Here is a 23,399-nt window from a genome sequence, read left to right on the forward strand (position 1 = left end):
GTATCCTTGCCAAAGGGGGTGGGGAGGTTGCATTGCAGACCATGCTGCAGTTCAGCTCTTTTGAGGTGGCAGGTGCCACTTTGAAGTGGCATTTCAAAGGAGCTGATCCGCAGCACAGAACCAGAGCAGGAACCCTCTTGCCAAGAGGGGGACCATGATTTAGATCATCACCTGCAGTGTGGCAGTTGCCATTTCAAAGGAGGTGCACCTTTTCGCACCTTTTCAAGCCTGCTCCCCCCCCCACTTCACAGGCCCTTCCTTACAGCTGTCATTTATATACCACCCTTCAGTGAAAAAGTTCTCCAAGTGGTTTGCATAGAAAGAGGATAGCAACAAGAAGATGGTTGCCTGTCCCCCAAAGGAAGTCTAGAAGAAACACAAGGCAGACACCACCACCAGCCACTGAAGGCATGAAATGCAGGGAGAAAGAGCTCATCAGAAACCCCCCCAGGAGAAGAGACTTGGCACCAGTTTGCATGACTCTGTCCTCTTCTCCTCTGTCTCCACAATGCATAAGAATCTTTTGGAAAAGGCATGATGTGAGCCATTCTGTGTGTAGCTGTTTTTCTCTGCGTTTTGCTTCCTATGCTAGATTGTGGAAATATTTTCTGGCTCTTCTGATGCAAACCAGATGTGGTGCTTCTAAAGTAACCCACCCAGAAGGCCCCATTCTCACATGCAGCATATGAGGAGTAAACCTGTGTCTGGACTGTACCACCAGCAGATTGTAAGTGGGAGGGCTCATGTTGCTGAATGCTCCTCCTTGCACAAAGGGAAGGGTTCTAGCCTAGCCTTCTCCCTGACATAGCCATCTCATTCAGATTAGACCTTCTTAATGCCTCCATACAGAAAAAGCTGCAGATGTACTCAACAAAGGACTGATCACTTTTGTGTGCAAAACATTTGGCTTCTAGTCTTTGTCTTGAATGGCTAAAGAGTGTTTTCAGAGATACAACTCTCTGAAAGGTCTCACAGAAACTGCTTTAAATTGATCCATGGTGGATTTAGCCCAGGGCTTACAATCCCATAGAAAAGGGTTTCTCAGACAACTCCCCGCCCCCAGCTTTTGGCCATTGTGGCTGGGGATGATGGAAGCTATAGCCCAACAACATCTTCCACACGTTCCATAAGTGCCCCTCCATATTGCCACTGTTTTGACATCGCTGTGCTGTCAGCAGGGTGCCGCCCATATTTCCGATACCTTGTTTTGAATTTTCATGATGCATTATGGCCCTATAAGTGGTAATCGCCTTGCAGGCAAGTAGCTGTATTTTTCCGTGGCAGGGAGGCTTGCAATGGAGTTTATGAGTTGCAGTGTGTTGCCCCCCCAGCCTGAACTTGCTTCCTCCACCTCCTTGCCATGGGGAGAGAAAAAGGCAGGGAGAAATCTCGGCTCCCCCCTCCTTTCCTGCCCACAGATCCCAAACCCCACACCTCCTTCCTCCTCTGCTTACTTCCAATATAACTTGAGCTTGTCAACAAAGAAGAGGAGGGGAGGGGGAGGGAGGAGATTGAAGGGGTTTTATTCTTATTATTTTTCCACTGGGGTTCTTTTGTGCATTCCCCTTTTAATTTGCAACTTTGACCAGAGACTTATACTAGAGCAGCTGAGCAGATTTCTGAATCCAACCCTTTCTCGTGCACTTTTACTGAAGAGGAAGCCCATTGAACTAAATCATTTACTTCTGTGCAATCCCACTTGCTTACTACAAGTCAAAGGGTAGGAAGAGAGAATAGTCACTTACTTACAAGGAAGCCCATTGAACTGAATCATGATTCATTTACTTCTGTGCAATCCCACACAGATTGAGGGCACTGAAGGAGCACACGCCTCCCCTCCACCTCTTCCCTTCTATTGATTGATTGATTGGTTGATTGATTAATTGATCTCCTTACGCACCTCAGTCACCCTCTTTAAAAAAAAATCCCCCCCCTCCGGTTATTGCTTGTGCAAAACTGGAATGATGCAAGACAAAGTTAGATTTTTGTTTTGGAATGACGCTTCCCTCTGCTGGTGGATCTGCACAAGGCAGCAGAGAAGTTACCAAAAAAAAATTCACATCATGCCCCCCACAACTCCATTGGCCCAAATGGAGCAGTAGGAGGGGCAGATAGACCCGTTTCAAGGAGAATATGGACAGTCTTGCCTTGAAAATCAACTTGTGGAATTCTCTGCCACAAGATGTGGTGACAGCCAACAACCTGGATGGCTTTAAGAGGGGTTTGGATACATAACTTCATGGAAAAGAGGTCTATCATCAGCTACTAGTCGGAGGGCTACAGGCCACCTCCAGCCTCAAAGGCAGGATGCCTCTGAGTACCAGTTGCAGGGGAGTAAGAGCAGGAGAGAGGGCATGCTCTCAACTCCTGCCTGTGGCTTCCAGCGGCATCTGGTGGGCCACTGTGTGAAATGGGAATGTTGGACTAGATGGGCCTTGGGCCTGATCCAGCAGGGCTGTTCTTATGTTAAAACATGTTGCAATGGTCAGAAAATATGAATGGCTGCCAGCCTACAACAAGACATTGAATAACTCTCTGTTTTAAACCATTGCACTATTCCATCACACTTTGCTACACTTTACCTGTTGCAAATCCCATAGTCCGGAAAACACCCTGGGGACCCAAGTCTGAGAACCCTGTCAAAGAATACAACTGCTCGATACTGATGACAGTTGGCAAGCATTTTAGAGTAGCATTCACTTAAACAGCCAAACCAAATTGCTGATCCTTTGAAAAACCATGAGATAGCTGTAGCAAGCACCAGCAGAGAGATGCATACCTGAAGAAATAAGGTGATGTATGTCATCCATGCTTCTTCCAGTGCACATTTAGAATGTGAAACAAATGCATTGGCAGTGTGTGAACTGGGTTTTTCTCTTCTGACTACCTTCTTCCCTCCCTCTAGCGATTTGAGGCAATCCAAGGCCGTGCCAACAGCAAAACCATCTTCTATCAGGCTCTCCAAAACTCTTTGGGGGGAGAAGACTCCAATATTGCTGTGCTGGATGCAGCCACCTGGTTTTACTCCCTACAGCACTCATCCACCGAATATGCCTCGTTCTCCAGGGCTTTGGAAAATGCCACTCGGTAAGAAACTATTCTGCATTATTCTAGCTGGTCAATATGCATTTTTTTAAAAAGCGCGTTTCAAGGAAGAAAGAGAAAGGCAGGAAAATGAAAAAAAGTGTTCTAACAAGCAATTATTTTTTTGTTTGGACTATGAGGTTAGTGTCTTCATCTTGTTAGCCATACCTTTAAAAAAAGTAGATATTATAACTTATTTCCCCCCTTCTCTGGAGCAAGCTCAGCTTCCCTACCTTTGCAGTGTCACAAATACTTAACAACAATTCCACTGCTGATTCAGCCACCAGCCTTATCCTTTGCAATCCGCTCTAGGTAGGCTGTCCACCTTTTAATTGTTTTTCAAAATCAAGCAATCAAGAGTTTATTCATGACCTTCATTTTTTAAAAATGAGTGGAGTTGTAAAATGCTTCTAAATGGCTCTGACAAAAGTGAAATGGTTTTGCGACAACACAGATGCCAGCCAATCAATGCTGTGCACAGCTGGCTTCTGCTGCAGACTAGCAGAAACAGATTTTGCGACCTCGGCACTGAAAGGCAAGCACACTCTCAAGAGGAGAGCTGGACTTGTGGTAGCAAGCATGACTTGTCCCCTTAGCTAAGCAGGGTCTGTCCTGGTTGCATATGAATGGAAGACTACATGTGTGAGCACTGTAAGATATTCCCCTCAGGGGATTGAGCTGCTCTGAGAAGAGCAGAAGGTCCCATGTTCCCTCCCTGGCATCTCCAAGATAGAGCTGAGAGAGATACCTGCCTTCCTAGAGGTTACCAGCAAATCTACCACCGTTTTAAGGTCATTTGTCTCCAGAAATGGACGTATCTTGCATATCAGCAACAGAGGATGCGATGACCATAGCACCAGGGCAAAACTAGTGGGTGGGGTGGTATTGCCCAGTGGCTGGAAGCTACCACCCAAATTTCAGAGGAATGGGCAAAGGGCTGATTTTTGGTGAATTATTGAAATTTAAGATTTTTCCCATAGGGAATAATGTAGGTTTCAGCAAAAGTATAGCTTTATGTTGGGGGAGGGGGGAAGGGATGGCCCAGAGCAGAAGACAGTGGGTAGTAGTGCCCAGTGGGGGCAAGGAAGATGCCAGAATTATTTCAAAGGAATTGGGCAGAGGGCTGATTTTTAAAGCTTTAATGGAGTTTACGCGTCTTTAAGGTTCTTCCCCATAGGGTATTATGAAGGTTTCAGCAGTCCCATAACTGCACTTGGGGGGCATCGGGCTGGCCCAGATCAAGTGGTGATGTAGAACACATAGGATGCCAACCACCCCCATGGGTTGCTAACCCATGGGGTACTGGGTTCTGTTGTTCCTTAGATGTTTTGAGTGTAGATTCTCTGGTAGCATACGAGGGTGGATTCATGGTTTGTCATTGAAAATCCCAAAAGCTACCAGAGAATCTTTAGGCTGGGCTCAGGCTGGCAACAAGGCAGGCATAGGCAATGGCATGGCATCTCTCAATAGGGTGAAAAAAAATGTTTCTGGAACAAAAAAGCAATGCAGCAGATAAATCCATTCCAAGACTGGCATGCAGTAGCCATAGCAGGCTGGCAGGCCGGGTTCAGGCTGGCAACAAGGCAGGCAGGCATCAGCAATGGCATGGCATCATCATGGCAACTTGAGGCATGCCATGCAATGCAAACTAGTTCGTTCTCTCTCTCTCTCTCTCTCTCTCTCCAGTGAGGCAGAACGGCAGAATGGCAAATGAGTAACTAATGTTGAATGAATTGAAAACCCCTCCTTGAACGCCTCCCCCCCCCTTGCCCCTTCTTCGACCCTTCCCCTGGCCAATGTGGGGTCAGTAAAGAGTGGCAAGAGGCAAAAGAGCCAATGGGGAACTAATCGTCAGCAGGTCAGCCCATGCTTAAGGTCACCGATCAGAAGGCTGGAAGGGCAGGACATTCAAAGAGATGTCAAACACAGAATGGAGAATGACTCAGAGATCGCCGCAAAATGGAGGCCTGAAACAACAAAATGTTTTGTAGCCAAAACAGGAACATTTTGTTTTGTGTACAAAACTTTCAGATTTGGATAATGGGTGTTTTGTTTTGTCTACAAAACACCCGGAATGGCCCATTTTGAGTACAAAACATTTTGTACCCGAAATGTTTCGCACATCCCTATCAGCTGAAGCTATATATAAGCCATATAAGCCATACACATTATGCTGCACGAGTGCACAAATGTCTGTACACTCTTGGAGTTGGAGAACTCTAGGTCTGTACACTTATACACATGTTTGTGTGAATGACTGTACTTGGGTTCATTTTTAAAGTGAGCCCTCATACAGGCTCTTCAAATGCATTGTACAGACAGGAAGCATACTTCTGTACCTGCATTCAGTATCACATGTGAATGCCTGTACCTATGTACAATGTACACTCATTGTACAAGTGTTGGACATAATGTCTGAATGGACCTGGTGTGATGTTGGGATGCAGTTAAGTTTCACCACACATTACCCAGAAGACAAACTCAACAAGATTTTGATGTACGTTTCTAGAAAGTGTGCAAGTGTAAAAAAGGCAAGAACTTGCTTTTTTTAAAAGTGGATACATATATAAAGCTCAGGCCAGTTTTAAATTATGGGTTATGATCCTTCTGGCAAATTCAGATGGGGTTATAAACTCCAAGAAGGAAGTCGAAATGGTAGCTGAAACCCTCACACACTGTGTCTTGTGGTTTAAGAGCATTTATTTAATTTTCTTTGGCTGCTCCTGTGTTTTTTTGCAGGTTCAAAATTGTCCGGTTCACCATATGGGCCTATAATAAGAAGCCAGCTCATACCCCCAACCCCCACAAAATGTCAGCTCTTACGCTTTCTTTATAGTGATTGGCTTGACAATTTAAAAAAAGCAGCTGGGGTGGAGAAGATGCTTGCCACACTTTAGGAAAGCCACACCCATACACAGCGGTTCCCCCCACCATTCCAGCAGCTCCCTTTGCTGCCCACAACAGTTAGGTCAATGGCATTATAAGCCACCCCCAACTTTTAAACATGAACTGAGGTTTCTCAAGGCTGGGAGGGTTACTGGAGCTAAGCTGTATACCCAAACATAAGCTGCATATTGTTGGAGATCCAGCTCCAGATGGCATCGACCTTTTGCACCGATAAGCCTAATGACCACTAGAAGCATTGGGAGTAGAGATAGTCATTTAGGGTCTCCTTCTCTTTCCTGTTTATCTCTGCCTCTATGACCCCACAATTGATAGAATGTACTCAAGAACTTCCGGAGGGTGACTTCCTCCTCTGCCTTCTTCCCAGAATGGATCTATAGCTCTCTCTCTGACCACCATGCTTCTTTAGGTCTCTCTCTGATCACCGTGTAGCTAGTAGCTAGGGATAGGTCTTTCCTACCATCATGTGCTACTACATAAGGTAGATTAGTTTAACCTTAAATGAATCTCCATATCATTTACCAGCTGTTGCCTCAGAGACCCTGTTCACTTCTACTGTAATGGGAGTGAGTTAGCTCCTGAAATACTCCCTTATATATATTGAAGGAGCCTGCCCATAAACCCTTACCAGTTTGGGCGCCCAAGGCTCAAACTTCAAATGTTATTTAATTACTACTTATCTCCAAAACATACTAAGTATGAACAAAAACCAGGGAGAAATTCTCAGTTCACATAGAAGCTGTTCTCACACACAGCCTAACCCAGGCTTGGGAAGCCCAACTATGAGAACCGCTGGTATTGGACCCGATTCAGCCAGGGCAGTGCTGCCTAGCCCAGTTTTTTAACCCAGCTTTTAGCCAGGGTTAAAGGCACAGGCAAGCCCTTAACTCGGGCTCCGAGATCGTGTGTTCACTGGGGATGCATTCAGCCTCAGCAGACACAGAGGCGGGCACTTAGAGGGCCTGTCTCCTGGGGTAATCCCTCAATGCACCACACACATTACACGGTGCATTGTGGGATATCTGGAATGTGTCATCCGGAGCTCCAAGCTGTGCCACGCAGCACAGATATTCTGGGATCTGCGCTCCTGAGTCCTTTCATCGATAGTCTGGGGGGAAGGTGAGCCATAACTTCCTCCCCCTGCCCAGTTATGTTAATGGCCCCATTGATTGGCAGGCCAGATATCTGGGGCATTCCTCCCTTGCTCTCAGAAAGTAGCTGACATACAGAGCAAAGTATGGATGCACCATTGCAGTAAGAGAGCAGCCTAACAGAACTTTCTCACTAACTGCACCAGTGCAGTGGGATAGCAGCAATTTTGTACACCCTCCCCCTTCCCAGGAAGCCTTCCACCTTAAAGAGTGTCAGCCCTAGAGTTTTGGTGCCCTTAGGCGAAGTATGACTTTGGCATACACACACACACACACACACACACACACACACACACACACACACACACACCCACACCCATTCTGTTCAAATTGTATTCTGTACCCTACAGAATATAATTTTAACTGAATGGGGAGGGGCGTGCCAAAGCTACACTTGATGGCTGGCACTGGCTGAGGCACCTGGGGGAGTACCATTAAAAATTCATAAGATGTCCCACCACTGCTGCCCGGCGCCACTGCCCAGCTTTGTGCAGAGTCTGCACACTGCCTTTCAACTGGCCAGTGTGCATGTGCAGTGGCCATTTGTTGGATTTGTCCAGCAAAGGTTTTACCAGCTGGCCCCTCAAATGGCTTCCACACATATGCATTGGCCGGATGAGTGGCAGAGGTGGCACAAGCAGTGGAGGTTGACTCTACATGGAGCAGGGCAGTGGCAGGGGTAGTGGGGTAGCAGTAGTGGCAGGACATTTTAAAAAAAATTTTTAACGATATAATATCCTTCCCCCACTATCTGCTGTGGCTATTCACTGCAGGGGCAGGGGCACCCACTTTTGCAAAAAAAAAAAGCCCCGCGCCCCAAGATTTGATGCCCTAGTTGACCACCTGGATATGCCTAGTCCATGGGCCTATCCTGACCTGGGCTTTTAGCTCGTATCTCCCCCGGAATGGAGGGTGTGCATTCACATATTGGCCAGATTCACCCCAAGGTCCCTGCGAGCTATCGGGGAGCACTTCACATACGATTCGGGAATCTCATTGCATGTTAGAGTGTAGTCCAATTTATATCCAGGGTAAAAATAATAATAATCCAATTTTTGCATCGTTTTTTGGGGGAAGCTTTGAATGCACTGTAAAGCCTGCTGTGTGAAAAACGCCCCGGAAATAGGTCCCCGAGGGTTGCAGTTAGTCAGCGAGTTTGGTTAGGCTGCTCTCTTGCTGCAGCCATGGCTCCTTGCTCTGTATGTCAGCCACCCACTGTGTCTTTGTCCTGGCAGCTGCAACCAAGGCGGCTAAGTCTCACCAGGCATTGAAAGCAATAACATGGCTCCTTGGTTCATGGCATGGCCCACTCCTAGGAGACCCCCAGACATCACTACTTCTGCTGCAAGAAATGTAACTAACAGATTTCATAACTCAATGTGCCTGTAAAAAGCCTCTCATAGCTTAGAAGGTGGGTGTCACCAAGATGGAGAAGTAGTGAAAGGGCAGCATCTGGAGCATCCCTGTCTTATTGATTTTATTCAAAATGTATATATATGCCCCCCCCTCTCTCTTTTGCAAAATTTATTGTAAAAAATCAGTACTTTAGATATAAGGAAATCAGAAAACCACAGGCAAATAATGATGAAACCTTGCTTACATCAATAGAACCTCATCTTTTGAGGATACCATGGATTGCCAGGAAGACCAATAAATGGATCATAGAACAAATCAATCCAGAATTTACACTCGAGGCACAAATGACCAGGCTCAAACTATCATACTTTGGACACATTATGCAAAAACCCAGCTCCCTTGAGAAGTCCATAGGAACATAGGAAGCTGCCATATGCTGAGTCAGACCATTAGTCTATCTAGCTCAGTATTGTCTTCACAGACTGGCAGTGGCTTCTCCAAGGTTGCAGGCAGGAATCTCTCTCAGCCCTATCTTGGAGAAGCCAGGGAGGGAACTTGAAACCTAGATGCTCTTCCCAGAGTGGCTCCATCCCCTGAGGGGAATATCTTACAGTGCTCACACTTCTAGTCTCCCATTCATATGCAACCAAGGTGGACCCTGCTTAGCTAAGGGGACAAGTCATGCTTGCTACCACAAGACCAGCTCTCCTCTCCAGACCAGCTCTCCTCTTTCCTATAATGCTGGGAAATGTTTTGTTTTTTTTAAACTCAAATATTTATATACCACTTCAACATAAGTTTCCAAAGTGGTTTACACAGAGAATTAATAAATAAATAAGATGGATTCCTGTTCCCAAAGGGCACACAATATAAAAAGAAACACAAGACAGACACCAGCAACAGTCACTGGAGGTAGTGTGTTGCGGGTGGATAGGGCCAGTTACTCTCCCCCTGCTAAATAAAGAGAATCACCACTTTAAAAAGGTGCCTCTTTGCTAAATTAGCAGGGGAGTTGAAAGAAAGAAAAGAAGGGGATGACCAGCAGCAAGGTGGATGGACTCGATTATGACAGCAATGAATGCACCACTGAGAGACCTTAAAGGCCAAGTTGAAGACAAATCATCTTGGAGAGAATATATCTAGGTGGTCGCTGAGTTGGCACTGACTTGACAGCATTTAATCAACCAATCAATCAACCTCTCTCCATCCATCACTAATCCTACTCCTATTTTTGGCTCCATTGCTGAAAACATTTATTAAAAAGAGTTTTAAAAAATATATTTTTATCCTCCCTTCCAAACTGCACATAAGTTAATTTTAGACAGCTAATAATGCCTCGACATTTATTTTTCCACAGTATCTCTTTTCTATTTCCTTTTCTAGAAATGAGTGAGTAATCACCTGGCTGCTATAAATAAACAAAAAACAACCTCAACTTTGTATAGCATTTTTTTCCTTAAAATATCCAAAATTGTTTACAACAGCTGCAGCATAAAACGGTCATAAAAACAATGGTAGCATCCATTCAAAGGTGTCACTAAGTCCTAGCTGAGGTTAATGGTATTGGTTGATTTCAGTAGTGCCTAGTCATTAGTGTGGACACTGCCCAGTGAAATGGGTAACATTTCGGGTAAAATTTTACCACTGTGGAAATGCAGCCTAAAACAATAGAAAAGAGAAAGAGCAAGGTCATAACAGCAGCAGCCTTTGAGAGCTTTGGAGAATAAAGAACTAAAAAAAAAATAAACTACATTGAATGCAACAAGTAAAACAGAGTAAGGACAAAACATAATTTAGCTGATAAAGACACATTCAAAGGCCTTGCAGAAAAGAGAATCCAGGCAATTTGCTGTAAACCAGGTGCTAAAACACAGGTGCATAAGAACATAGGAAGCTGCTTTCTACCAAGTCAGATGATCGGACCATCTAGCTCAGTATTGTCTGCACAGACTGGCAGCAGCTTCTCCAAAACTGCAGGGAGGATTCTCTCCCAGTCTTATTTTGGAGATGCCAGGGAGGGAACTGAGAACCTTCTGCTCTTTCCAGAGTAGCCCCATCCCCTAAGGGGAATATCTTACAGTGCTCATTTAAATGCAAACCATTCTCTAATTCAAATGCAAACCAGGGCAGACCCTGCTTAGCAAAGGGGATGTAGTGGAGCCTTTGTCTTAGAGGGGAGCCTTTGTCTTAGAGCCAGCCCATGAGAGGGGAAGAAAAATTCTGAATCATCCCCTCCATGCTTTGAGAACAAAGGCTTTCAACTTAAACTTTCCTGTATGTCCCGTAGTTTATATGCTACCACCACACCCAGTTATTAACAGTTTAACACCCCCGCCCCTGGGGCTTGGGTGAATCTCCAGGGAAACTCTCCTTCTTTTACTATTAGAAAAGTACAAAAACCTTCCATGTGCAAGGTTACACGTGGTGAGAAAACTGGTAGAATTGCTGAATGGAATGTGGTGTGTTGCACCAGAGAAAAACCCTTTCCAGCCCCACTTCTCCTTAGTTAAAAATCCATTCAAAGAGGCTTGTTTAAAATGGCAAAGAACCAAAAAGAAAAATAAATTTTATTCAAAATACTACAGATAGCTTCTGTCTGAGGCTCTCTCAGCTTTTAGTTACAGGTAAAAGAAACACTCAGTAGTTGCAAGAATACTTCAAAAAGCACCCCAGATGATATTTGGGGCAGCACATTTTAAAAATCCTGGTTACCCAGTTGCAAAGAACTGGAATGTAGGAAAACACAAGAGTACCCTTAAAAGCCTATAGAGTTTTTTACAGCACCCTAGCTGGATGGGTGCAAGCTCAGCTTTTCTTAGCTTAGTTGCATTACAGAAAACAACAATAGAATAGGTTCAGGGATATGCAAAACACAGGAAAGAAATATAAGTTTTCTAATGCAAAATCTGACTTACAAACTGTTCCCTAGGCTGACTCCCCTTTTCCTTGAAAACTCACCCCTCACCTAATGAGATTCAAGCTTCCCACAGTCCTGTCTCTCAAGGATCTGCAGTGCCTTTCATAGCCAGCTCCATGGCCACATGCCCTGCCCTCACCTCTAGCCTAGCTCCTTCTAACAAAGGAACCCTTCTCCCTCCTTATGTCCCCTAAGTCCCACCCACCTTGTGTGCTGATTGACTGAGCCCTGGAGGTTACCAGCCTGTCTGTCAGGACAGGGTTCACTTCTGGTTCACTCTTTAGGGGAAAGGAGGGGTTGATCAGAGGCTTATCATTACGGGGACAATTCATGCTTGCTACCACAAGATCTGCTCTCCTCTGATAGGTGGTAACCGCCCTGAGCCATTTTTGGAAGGGTGATATAGAAATCAAATCAAATCAATAAATCAATAAATCAATAACTTCACAGCTTCACAGTATGGTCAGAAACACCATGCTGATCACACAAATGGCACTGGCACATGCTATTTATAATTTAAATTTATTTCTAGAATAAATGTCTGCCCTAGCAGGCAGCTGCATGGGGTGGCGGAGAGCAGTTAAGGACCTGCCCTCCTCTTTCTTAAAGCTCCCAGTCCCCACTCCCAAATGGTGCTTGAACTGCAGTTCAAATGGTTCTTGCACACCCCTAATGAGAAGACTACCAGATGCCCTAATCTCTAGACTCTCTACAGAGCTTCATGGCATTCCTCAGTGATCTCTTGAAATCACAATTTCAGATATGCCTGCTTGCACTGCAGATTTATTTATTCAACAACACATGCGTCTGTGTTATTATAAGATGCATCTGTGTTATTATAAGCAGTTATTTTCTGTTGTGAATTATAGATTTTTCCTCTGCTTTCTTTTATACTTTGTCATCAGACAAATAATGACAATTTCTTTAACATATAATAAGGTGTTCTGTTTATTTTATTTATTTTTTACATTTGTATCCCACTCTTTCTCCAAGGAGCCTAGAGGAGCCTACATGGCTATGTTTATCCTCATAACAGCCCTGGGAGATAGCCTAGCCTGAGAGATACATGACGGGCCCAGAGTCACCCAGGGAGTTTTCTGGCTGAACAGGGATTTGAACTCGGTTCTCTCCAGTCCTAGCCCAATATTCTAACCACTACATCACACTGACTATCCATCTGTCCATCCAGACATCCACCCACCCATCCACAGACCCACACACGGGGCATTTTGACCTTGGCAGCCTAGCATGGGCTCTGCCACTCTCCTAAGTCCCTTCCCCTTGATAAGACCATTCTAGAAAATCCAGTCCTCCACTGCAGCTATGCAGGCAGCTTTTTACTGCTTTTTTTTTTTTAAAAGAGAGGAACTCTTAAATCTTTTGGTAAAAAAGCTTATGGCAGCAGCAGCAGCAACAACAAGAACATAGGAACAGCCCTGCTGGATCAGGCCCAAGGCCCATCAAGTCCAGCATCCTGTTTCACATGGTGGCCCACCAGATGCCTCTGGGAAGCCCACAGGCAAGAGGTGAGGGCGTGCCCTCTCTCTTGCTGTTACTCCCCTGCAACTGGTATTCAGAGGCATCTTGCCTCTGAGACAAAGAGGTGGCCGAAAGCCACCAGATTAGAAGCTTCTGGGGAATACAGTATACTAACTAGAAAGTCTGTGCATTTCTCTTGGGTTGGAATAGCAAGACAGAACATCAAAGGACCTCCTCAATATTCTGCCTGTGCAGAGTCCACCCAAATTCACCTTGAATTCTTGCCTGAAGCACAGTTGGGCAGAAATGCTATTCCATGCATAATTTATTTGCCCTTTTTGCCTAATCTCTATACTTGAGCCAACATACATCAAAACGTCCTCCCATTATAACCCTCCACTTTGGTAATCCATCAGAGAGATAGGCATGATGGAGAAGCCATTGGGATAACTGGGTTTAACTTCCCTTGGTTGGGTTATGGCAGAGTTTAGAGAAATATGCTACATCGTCTAAAACATTGCTGTTGCTAGAAAATGGAATTAAAATATCTGTCCAACCCCATTGTTGACTGCTTCTATAGTTATATGAAATGCCTAGAAGTTTAGTTCCTAGAATTGTGACCAAGACCTTTCCCCTTAGCTCTGAAACTGCAAACCCTGGAGATTAATTCTTGCATTAAAAAACGCTACCTGCTTAATTTTAGGATTGCCGAGAACAGGAGCATCAGCCTTTAAAGTGGGCGTAAACAGCATGGGGTGGTCAGTGAAGCTGTGGTTTTGTGGTCTCTGCTAAATGACAATTTTCAAAGCTTAAAATAACCTCTCCGGAATTCTTAAAGGCAAAGGGCCTGTATTATAATTGTAAGATTAAAAAACCAAAAATGACTTTGCATTTTGGTCCCACTTTACAAAGCATGGATGACGTTGCAGGGACTGATTCTGCTGGTTCTTATTGCTACGAATGGTTTTTTATGCTTCTTCTATGGTTATGTGTTGTTTTTAAGTTTTACGTCTGTATTTTTGTTGTTCTGTTATGACCATATGAAGCATCCTGGGTGCATCCTGGGTGAAACAGAAGGGCAGCAAACAGATGCTTTAAATACATGAGTAAAGAAAGGTAATTGTTTTCTTTACTGCAGGGACCACTTCATCATTTGTCCCACAATAGACATGGCCAGGCACTGGACTGGTAACAAAAGAGGAAGGGTCTTCCTGTACCATGTCCCAGAGATATCTTCCTTGAGCAGGTAAGTAGATCACTGGAACACTCTGAGATGGATCACATCTACCAAACGGTCCAAATGAGTACCAGAGGTTGACATGAAGTACATCTCCATGTAGATTGCAGGTTGGTCAACGGAAGCTGCCTTATGTCAGACCTGGCTCTGACTCGGTATTGGTCCACCGGACTTGGTATTGTCTACACTGACTGGTAATGGCTCTCCCATATTTCAGGCAGGAGTTTCTCCCAGCCAGAGGTGCTCTTATCCCTGGACTTTGGGGCCAAAGTCCAGGGCCTCCAAACCCCCTGGGCCCCACAAAATCATCTTTAGTCTGTCCTGGGTGGTGCGGTTTGTGCCCTCAAGAACTTGTGTGTTAAAAAGTGATGCTTAACTTGCAGCAGGGGAGTGGGGGCGGTCTCCAAAGGCCTTTAGGTCCAGGCTCCCAAATTACCTGCATCTCTGCTTCCAGCTCTACCAGGAGATGCCAGAGAGTGAACCAGGGCCTTCTGTGTGCAAGTATGCAGACAAAATCCCACTGATCTACAGCCCCATCCCCTAAGGAGAATATCTGATAGTGCTCACACGTAGTCACCTATCCAAATGCAAGCCAAGGCAGACTCTGCTTAGTAAAGGGGACGATTCCTTCTTGCTGCCTCAAGGCCAGCTCTCCTCATAGTATTCCATGAGTTGCCTGCTCCACTCTTTTTTCTGTTGCATGCCTCTGTGCCTTTGGTGTTTCAGGCCATGTTGGGTCTTTGAGCTTTAACTGGATCACCCAGCTGGCAATGTGCTGCCAGCAGAAGGTGCAGGAAGCAACAAGGTGTGTGGCCGCTTCCGGTCCCAGCCTTGTGGCTTCACTCAAGTGAAGGATCAAGGGAAACTCAACTAAAGCCTGAGCTAAAATAAGTGCGCTGAAAGAAAGTATTTTGAGTTTCTCTTTCTATTACTTCCTGTGTGCAAAACACCAAAAGCACTCCGCTCCCCCCAGAACTCCTGTTTACATAGGAAAATGCCTTCCATTGTGTGCTCTGACTGGCAGCAGCAGCCCTCCAAGGTCTTTGCCGGTCCTGCTGCCAAAGGTGCTTGTAGCAAATGAGATTTTCAATGACAAACCATGAATCCACTCTCATTTGCTACCAGAGAATCTACACTCAGAACAGCTCAGAAACAACAAAACCCAGTACCCCATGGGTTAGCAACCCATGGGGGTGGTTGGCACCCTGTGTGCACTACACCACTGCTCGCTCTGGGACACCCCAGCACCCTCCAAGTGCAGTTATGGGGCTTCTGAAACCTCCATTCGTCCTTATGGAGAAAAACCTTAAAGACGCGTAAACTTCAAAAATCACTTAAAAACCAGCCTTTTGCCCAATTCCTTTCAAATAATTCTGGTAGCTTCCTTGCCCCCCTTGGGCACTACCACCCACCACACTCCACTCTAAGCCACCCCTTTCCCCTTGACGTGAAGCGATACATCTAGTGAAACCTCAATTCTTCTCTATAGAGAAAAACCTTAAAGACGCGTAAACTTCAAAAATCACTTAAAAACCAGCCTTTTGCCCAATTTCTTTGAAATAATTCTGGTAGCTTCCTTGCCCCCCCTTGGGAACTACCAGCCACCACTCTCTGCTCTAGGACACCTCTCTTCCCCCCCACCGCGACGTGAAGCTATACATTTGCTGCAATCCTCATTATTCCCTATGAGGAAATTATTTTTTTAAAAAATTCACCAATTATCAGATGAGTGTCCGATTGCCTTGGGGTTTGATGGGTGGTAGGAACCCCTGGGTGCCTACCACCCACCCCACTTTTGTGCCCCTAGGTGCTCCACAATAGGGAATAATGGGCTGGTTCGAGTCCCATTATACCCTATGAGAAAAAATAAAAATAAATTTCAAAAATTCATAAAAAATCGTAGGAGTGTTCAATTGCTTCAGGGTTTGCATGGTAGTTGGCACCCGTGGGTGCTCCACAATAGGGAATAATGGGCTGGTTCAAGTCCCATTATACCGTATAAGAAAAATAAAAATAAAATTCAAAAATTCATAAAAAATTGTACAAGTATCCAATTACTTTGGGGGTTGGGAAGTAGGTACCCATGGGTGCCTACAACCACCCCACCCACTTTTGGAGGTTCAAACCAGTTTGAACTGGTTCAAACTGGTTTTAAACAGTTCAAATTTGAACCAAACTGGGGGGGTTCAAGCAAAACCAAAACCAAACCTACCCCTCCTGGTTCGAACCTGGTTCGAATTCAAACCAAACCGGGCAAACTGGTGCCGTGCACATCCCTAGTGCAGAACCAGTTCAATGGTGAACCAGTCCACCATGAACCAGGCCAGTTCGAGCAGTTTGATCGTGAACTGGTTTGTCGACCTGACTGGCCCACCCAATGAGTTCAACTGAACTGGTTTGGGGACCTGTGGTTCAGTCTGAATTCAGTTCTAATTTGTACTGAAGTGCACCAATCAGTCTGTGCTCACCCCTAGTCTGAGGTATGCCTCCTGCTGTGAGGGAGGAAATTATAGTTCATAGGTCCTGGTTTTGGTCAAAAGATTAATATTCTTCTGCATCATTTAGGCTCTGTTGCTTTACGCCTGAAAAAAGAAACACAAACCCACAGGACTGAAGTGACAAAAGAATTAGAGCTAGAAATAAACCTGGAAGATAAAGGCCCCTATTTTTGCAAGGAAAAGAAGTAGAATAGAAGGGGGGAAAGGCTAGATTGGTAATATGTGTCTGATTTTGGTACTCCTCTTCAGTCCATAAATGTTGCAGGGAATAACCCTATTCAGATGTTTTGTTCTATAAGTGTACAGATGTTTGTACACTCGTACATGTCTTTTCTGTGAATGACTATACAGAATGTGCATTCATTTAAAAAGTGAACCTGGGTACAGGCCCCTCAAATGCATGGTACAGATAGAGATTATGGGAAGAGAGCTGGTCTTGTGGTAACAAGCATGACTTGTCCCCTTAAGCTAAGCAGGATCTGCCCTGGTTGCATATGAAAGGGAGACTAGAAGTGTGAGCACTGTAAGATATTCTCCTTAGGGGATGGAGCCACTCTGGGAAGAGCATATAGGCTTCAAGTTCCTTCCCTGGCATCTCCAAGAGAGGGCTGAGAGAGATTCCTGCCTGCAACCTTGGAGAAGCCACTGCCAGTCTGTGTAGACAATACTGAGCGAGACGGACCTATGGTCTGACTCAGTATATGGAAGCTTCCTATGTTCCTAAAGTGTACCACTGTATCCTTGTTCAAAATAACATGTTAATAACTGTACGTGTATATGCTGTGCGCTCATTGTTCGAGTGTGGAGCATAACATGTGAATGGGGCTAATGATGCAAAGCTATCTGCTATCCTTATTAAAGGTAAAGTATGCCATCAATTCGGTGTCAACTCCTGGCGCCCACAGAGCTCTGTGGTTGTCTTTGGTAGAATACAGGAGGGGTTTACCATTGCCTTCTCCTGTGCAGTATGAGATGATGCCTTTCAGCATCTTTTCCTATATCGCTGCTATGGTGTCCCCCATAGTCTGGGAAACATAACAGTAGGGATTCGAACCGGCAACCTCTGGCATGCTAGTGAAGTCATTTCCTCACTGCGCCATTAGGTGGCTATAAGTCGGCCAAGAGCACAAGAGACTAATCAGTTCTGAGCATCTAATCAGCCATGTGGCTATTCACCTTGCACAGGCATTCGTCTGGAGGTCAGCCATTGCGAAAGATGCAGGCCAGCTGCCTGCTGAAGGGGTCATCCCTGTGCTGTGCTGGTCCTGCGCTGTCTATGCGGACAAGGCATGCCAGCCCACCCTCTGTTTTAGCTGCATGCACCAGCAGAGACCACAGATGGTGGAAGCACCCTATATATGTGCTGAGGCCCAGGGGTACTAAAACCAAGCTCACAGGCTCCAAAATATGTATGGTTGGAATGAGTCTTTAATCTAATTTTAATTGTCTAGCTTATGTTTAATCTATTTTTAACCACCCAAAGACTTTAGAATCGGGCATGCTTACAAATCCAGAGACGTGTTTTCTTTCTGAAGGCGTTGATGACAGTTCCATGGCTCAAGCAGCCCAGAGAGCAGCAGTTAATGAGGATGGAAAATCTGCTGGTTTATTTTCATGCATTGCGCCATAAATAATTTGCCTCTTAATTATTCCAAGTGGTATGGAAATTAGCCTGGTCAAGTGTAAAAGCACAAACCAAAACCTCCACAGGGTGTGTTCTAGCAAGTTTCATTTTCTCTTTTAAAGGAAAGTGTCATTATTAGCTCTCTTTCTATCCTGCCCTCTCACCAAGGAGCTGTGGGTGGCATTTAAGGTTTGTTCTCACCACCACCCCCATTTATCCCCACAACAACCCTGTGGGGTGGGTTGAGCTGAAAGCAGGGCTGGCCCAAGGTCACCCAGTGAGCATTTTGGCTGAGTGGGGATTTGAACCTGGATCTCCCCACTGCTAGCCGAACGCTCTAACCACATTGCTTAATACTTTATTAATTTATGGTAGATATATCTAATTGGTTATACGTTTTGGCCGGGAAGTATACAATATTTTGGAAATCAACATATTTGATGCAGCCAAAATAATTACCTTGCTGACCACTCATTGTATATCCATGCCGTTATGCACCCCTTTACACCCTGGATTCCTGCAGTTTTCCAGAGCCCCTTTTCACCTCTCCTTTGCCATCACTTCCTCAATCTCTTTTCTCTTCACTGCCTTGTAATCTGTTTGGCTGTGACAACCCATGCAATTTGCAATTTGCCTTACAGGTGACTACAACATCATCACATCAGATTCTAGTGTAATGGTGCCATTGGCAAAATCACATGGGATCACCACAGCCAATCAGATTAAATGGCAGTGAGGGCAAAAAAGAACAAAATGGTACCATGAAGTAGCAGCAGCCCAGAGTGGGGTGGGGAGCTAAGCAGCATTTAAACCAGGCCTGCTCAATTTACCGCCCGCCCCCCATCTATTTTTGGACTACAACTCTCATAAGCCCCAGCCACTGTGGCTGATAGTCAGGAATTATGGGAGTTGTAGGCCAACATCTGCAGAAGGGCCTAAGTTGAGCAGCCCTGATTTAAAGAATGGGTCTTTTGAGTTGGAAATTATCTGTGCTTTGCCTCCACTGTTTCAGAGAGGAGCTTGCTTACCCTCCAGACACTCCCACAGGCTTCCATGGTCCTTTCCAGTATGAATTCACTTTGTATGCAGACACAGAGCAAGGTCCTCATGCAATTTTTGCAGTTCCACCTGCTGGCCAACTCTTGCTTCCCGAAAGGAACCACTTACTACTTTTCTGACGAATGGTAGTTCTTCTCGGAAAGCAGGAGCTGGCTGACAGTTATTTCTGCAAAAATTGTGTGAGGATCCTTCTCTGTTTCTTAACAGTGTGAATTCATGCTGGGAAGGACTATGGAAGCATGTGGGAGTGTGGAAGGTGAGTAAACCCCTGCTTAGGACAGCGCTGGAAAACTACAGAAAACTGCCATCTGAAATGACCCAATGTTGGCATGCTTGCTAAGTGTTGAAGAGTTGCCAAACACAAGAGGCACATTCCAGAATGCATGAAACCAAACACTTGCTATGCTAATTTTTTGTATACTTCAGAAATGAAGGAGAAGCTAGATAGCCTCCCCCTCCACTACTCCCCTTTGTGCTTCAGGCCTTTATCCCTTTTCAAAGTCCTCATATCAGCCACATTCTAAGCAACTCCTCTGGGGCCACGTTCACATTGTTAGCATAGCTGCAGATTAGCCAACAGTCTCCTGGGCTCGTTCGCCTATTCCTGTTGGTATGGTTCCACCCAAGTGTGCTAACACATTCTTTCTGTCTTGCCTTCTGGGTAGTGTGGTCTCCTGCTCTGAGGTTCATGCCAGGGCCTACGTGGAGCTGGCACCAGGGGCTAGAGTCTCTAAGCTAGCACCATCACGTGAGGAGTATGAGGCCTCTTGAGGAGCTAGATCCATTCTTGCCTGGAACTCAGCTAATAAGGAGCAGGGTTGGCTTATACCAAGGTTCTCAGACTTGGGTCATCAGACTCCAACTCCTATCATCCCCTGCCACAAGTCTGAGAACCCTTGACTTCCATCCTTAGCTACTCCTCCTTACATAGGACTATGGAAGCCCATAGGAGTGTCTGGAGAGTAAGCAGACTGCTGCTTGGAACAGGGCAGGAAAAGCGCAGATAATTGCTGCCTGAAAGGACCCATTGTTCAGATTTATTATTATTTTTAATTATTTTTTACACTTACATCCCGCTCTTCCTCCGAGGAGCTCAGAGCGGTGTACATGATTATTTTTATCATCACAACAACCCTATGAGGTAGATTAGGCTGAGAGATACATGACTGACCCAGAGTCACCCAGTGAATTTCATGGCTGAATGGGGATTCAGACTCGGGTCTTCTGGGTCCGAGTCCAACACTCTAACCATGATGCTATGCTGGCGCTCAGCATAGCTGCTCAGCTCCCTACCCCACCCCATTCTGGGCTGCTGCCATCTACTGAGTCAAACCATTGGTTCATCTAGCTCATTATTGTCTACTCTGACTGGCAGTGGCTCTCCTGGGTTTCAGGCAGGAACCTGCTTGCTTGGAGGGCTTTAAGAGGTGTTTGGATAACTTCATGGAGGAGAGGTCTATCAATGGCTGCTAGTCTGGTGGCTGTGGGCCACCTCCAGCCTCAGAGGCACGATGCCTCTCAATACCAGTTGCAGGGGAACAACAGCAGGAGAGAGGGCATGCACATAACTCTTGCCTGTGAGCTCCCCAGTGGCATCTGGTGGGCCACTGTGTGAAACAGGATTCTGGAGTAGATGGGCCTCCTTGAGCCTGACCTGGCAGAGCAGTTCTTATGTTAACTTTCCTCAGCCCTACTTGGAGATGCCTCTAGGTGCAGGGCTGCTCAGCTTCGGCCCTCCTGCAGTTGGCCAGCAACTCCCATAATCCCAGGCTATTGGTCATTGTGGCTGGGGCTTATGGGAGTTGTAGTCCAAAAACAGCTGGGGGGCCTAAATTGAGCAGGCCTGCCTAGGGATGGAACCTGGGACCTTCTGCATGCAAGCAGATGCTCTACCACCAAGCTATGCCACATTCCCCTTCTCCCTATCATCTCCTTCCGGTCATTCAGGAGAGACATAGGAGAGTCTCCTTCAGCCTTTGTGAGGTCTTAAGTCACTATCGGCAGCTTCTGCATGAGCCTCGGCTCTTCCCCTTCCCCGCTGGACCTGCAAGGCCTTATCCTCCAGATGCCACCTTCCCTATCAATGGGGCAGTGGAGCCTCAGCTTCCTGAAACGTCAGCTTGCCAGCGGCTTCCTTCCAACCAGGCTGCCGCAGCTGCAGCCTACTCAAGGCTCTTGAGGCTGTGGCTGCCCCCTCCCCCCCGCCGCCCAGCTTCGGTGGCTTCCTGCGGTGCCCCATCAAGTCACAGAGTCCTACTGACTGAGTACAGCTGGGGGTCCTTTGCAGACGGCTTGGAAAGCAGCAGGAAAGGAAAGGAGCTGAAGCGAAGAGGGTGCAAATGCACATTGCCAAAAGCTGCCCACACTGATGGTTCCTCCTCCCTCTGTGCGATCCTGCTAGAGGAAAAGGAAAGGTGGATACTCCCCACGTAACCCCCTTCATCACGCCAAAGAGCACATCAAGACGTTTCCATCTGTTACAAACCCAGCCCCAAGTGAGTTGCTCTCTGCTGAGCTGATGGGTGTAATTGCATCTAAAAATGCCGGTTCCCAGAAGACACGTTAGTGCTTTGCTATTGAACAGAATCCAAAGCGTATTGCTTGCTACTTCTGGAATATCTTGTAGAGATCTACAGGTGGCCCTCGTTTTCTGTGGGGGTTCTATTCTTGCCTACAACCGCAGATAACGAAACCATGGATAACAAGACTTTGAGTGAATAGGAATTGGGGTGGGGGGTTAGGTTTCTGGAGGGCCAAAGAAAAGCGGGGAGGGACAGGGAGAAGTAAGTGAAATAATGGACCATGCCATGCTCTCCAGATTGCCAGCTGTCCAGCAATGCCCCCTCCTCCCAATCGCCAATATTTCACTGCCCCCCCCCCAAAAAAATCACAGGGAAATATTATTTTGAGAAAAGAACCACGAAATTGCTCAATTTATCAAAATAGTGGCTGGAAATAACCTCTGAGGTCATTTCTGGCCACCCAAGGAATTGCAGATAGGTGAATTTCTACCATTTTAAAATCTGCGAATAACAAGATCGGGTCTCCATTGATTGACTGCAGATACCCGCGAAACTGTGTGTGCCTGGACAGCGGATAACGAGGGCCACCTGTAATCCGCTCTAGTGTTTATCAAGAGCTCCCCAAACTCTTCGCAGAGCTCCAGTGACTCTCAGGGAGGTTGGGAGTAAACCACTAGAATCCAGAGCAGATGGAAATAAACTTGGTTTATCTCCAAATACTCTAGATCTGTATATATGTATTTGTCCACATTGTTTATCCTGTGTGTGCAAGAGGACATATATGGATGGTGATATCTGTGTTGGGTTTATAGCAGAGAATCTTTGCAAATGGTTTGCAAAGAGGTAATTGGAACATCTGTGTGAACAAATGAATGTCATGCTGCATATGTTAAAATCCTTTTCAAGTCTGGCACTGACCATATGTCTGGCTTAGTCTTGGGTTTCTCTTTGAGTAAGGGACATAATTCTTCTCCAACTTTTGCACAAATACATAACACAGCTGCTGGCTTCCCTCACTCCACTGGTCTCACCTTTAATCAGACTAAATGAAGATTTGGAGAGCTCCTTCACATAGACAGCTTTCTCATGGTAGGGTCCCATGCCACCATAGCGTGTTTATAAATCCTGGAACCACTTGGGTGGGGCCCATCTTGACATTCCTTCCCTCCCAATTGGCTTTGTAACTTTGCCCAGATGATTTTAGTATTCATACATATGCTATAATCACATGGGATTAGGAAGTAGATCCCCTACTTGTTGGATGGGTTGGTTCACATAATCGGTGTAATCTGGGCTCTGCAGAATTTAGCGTGGGGTGTCAAACTGCAGCCCTCCAGCTGCTGATGGCCTACAACTCCCATCATCCCTGGCTATTGGCCACTGTGCCTGGGGATGATGGAATTTTTAGGCCAACAACAGCTGGAGGCCCACAGTTTGACACCCCTGATCTAAAGATTCCTGCAGCACACACACTTCCATAGAGTGAACATGAGAACTCAGGAGTTTGCACCCAACCAGCCAAACTTACCTCAAAGTCCCTTCAAGATTCTTGGACCCACTCCACAAAC

General features: G+C 45.9%; 1 protein-coding gene across 1 annotated transcript in view; it reads left to right on the plus strand.

Annotated features, from left to right (window-relative positions):
• Nucleotides 1-23,399, plus strand: part of TG (thyroglobulin) — a 240,257-nt gene that overhangs the window by 200,718 nt on the left and 16,140 nt on the right. Inside the window, exons 44-45 of the mRNA XM_053245969.1 lie at nucleotides 2,906-3,087; nucleotides 14,030-14,137. Coding sequence (XP_053101944.1) covers nucleotides 2,906-3,087; nucleotides 14,030-14,137 — 290 coding nt within the window. The remainder of the gene's footprint in view (nucleotides 1-2,905; nucleotides 3,088-14,029; nucleotides 14,138-23,399) is intronic.

The sequence above is a fragment of the Hemicordylus capensis genome, chromosome 4, assembly GCF_027244095.1.
Source record: "Hemicordylus capensis ecotype Gifberg chromosome 4, rHemCap1.1.pri, whole genome shotgun sequence".
Classification (NCBI taxonomy): Eukaryota; Metazoa; Chordata; class Lepidosauria; order Squamata; family Cordylidae; genus Hemicordylus; species Hemicordylus capensis.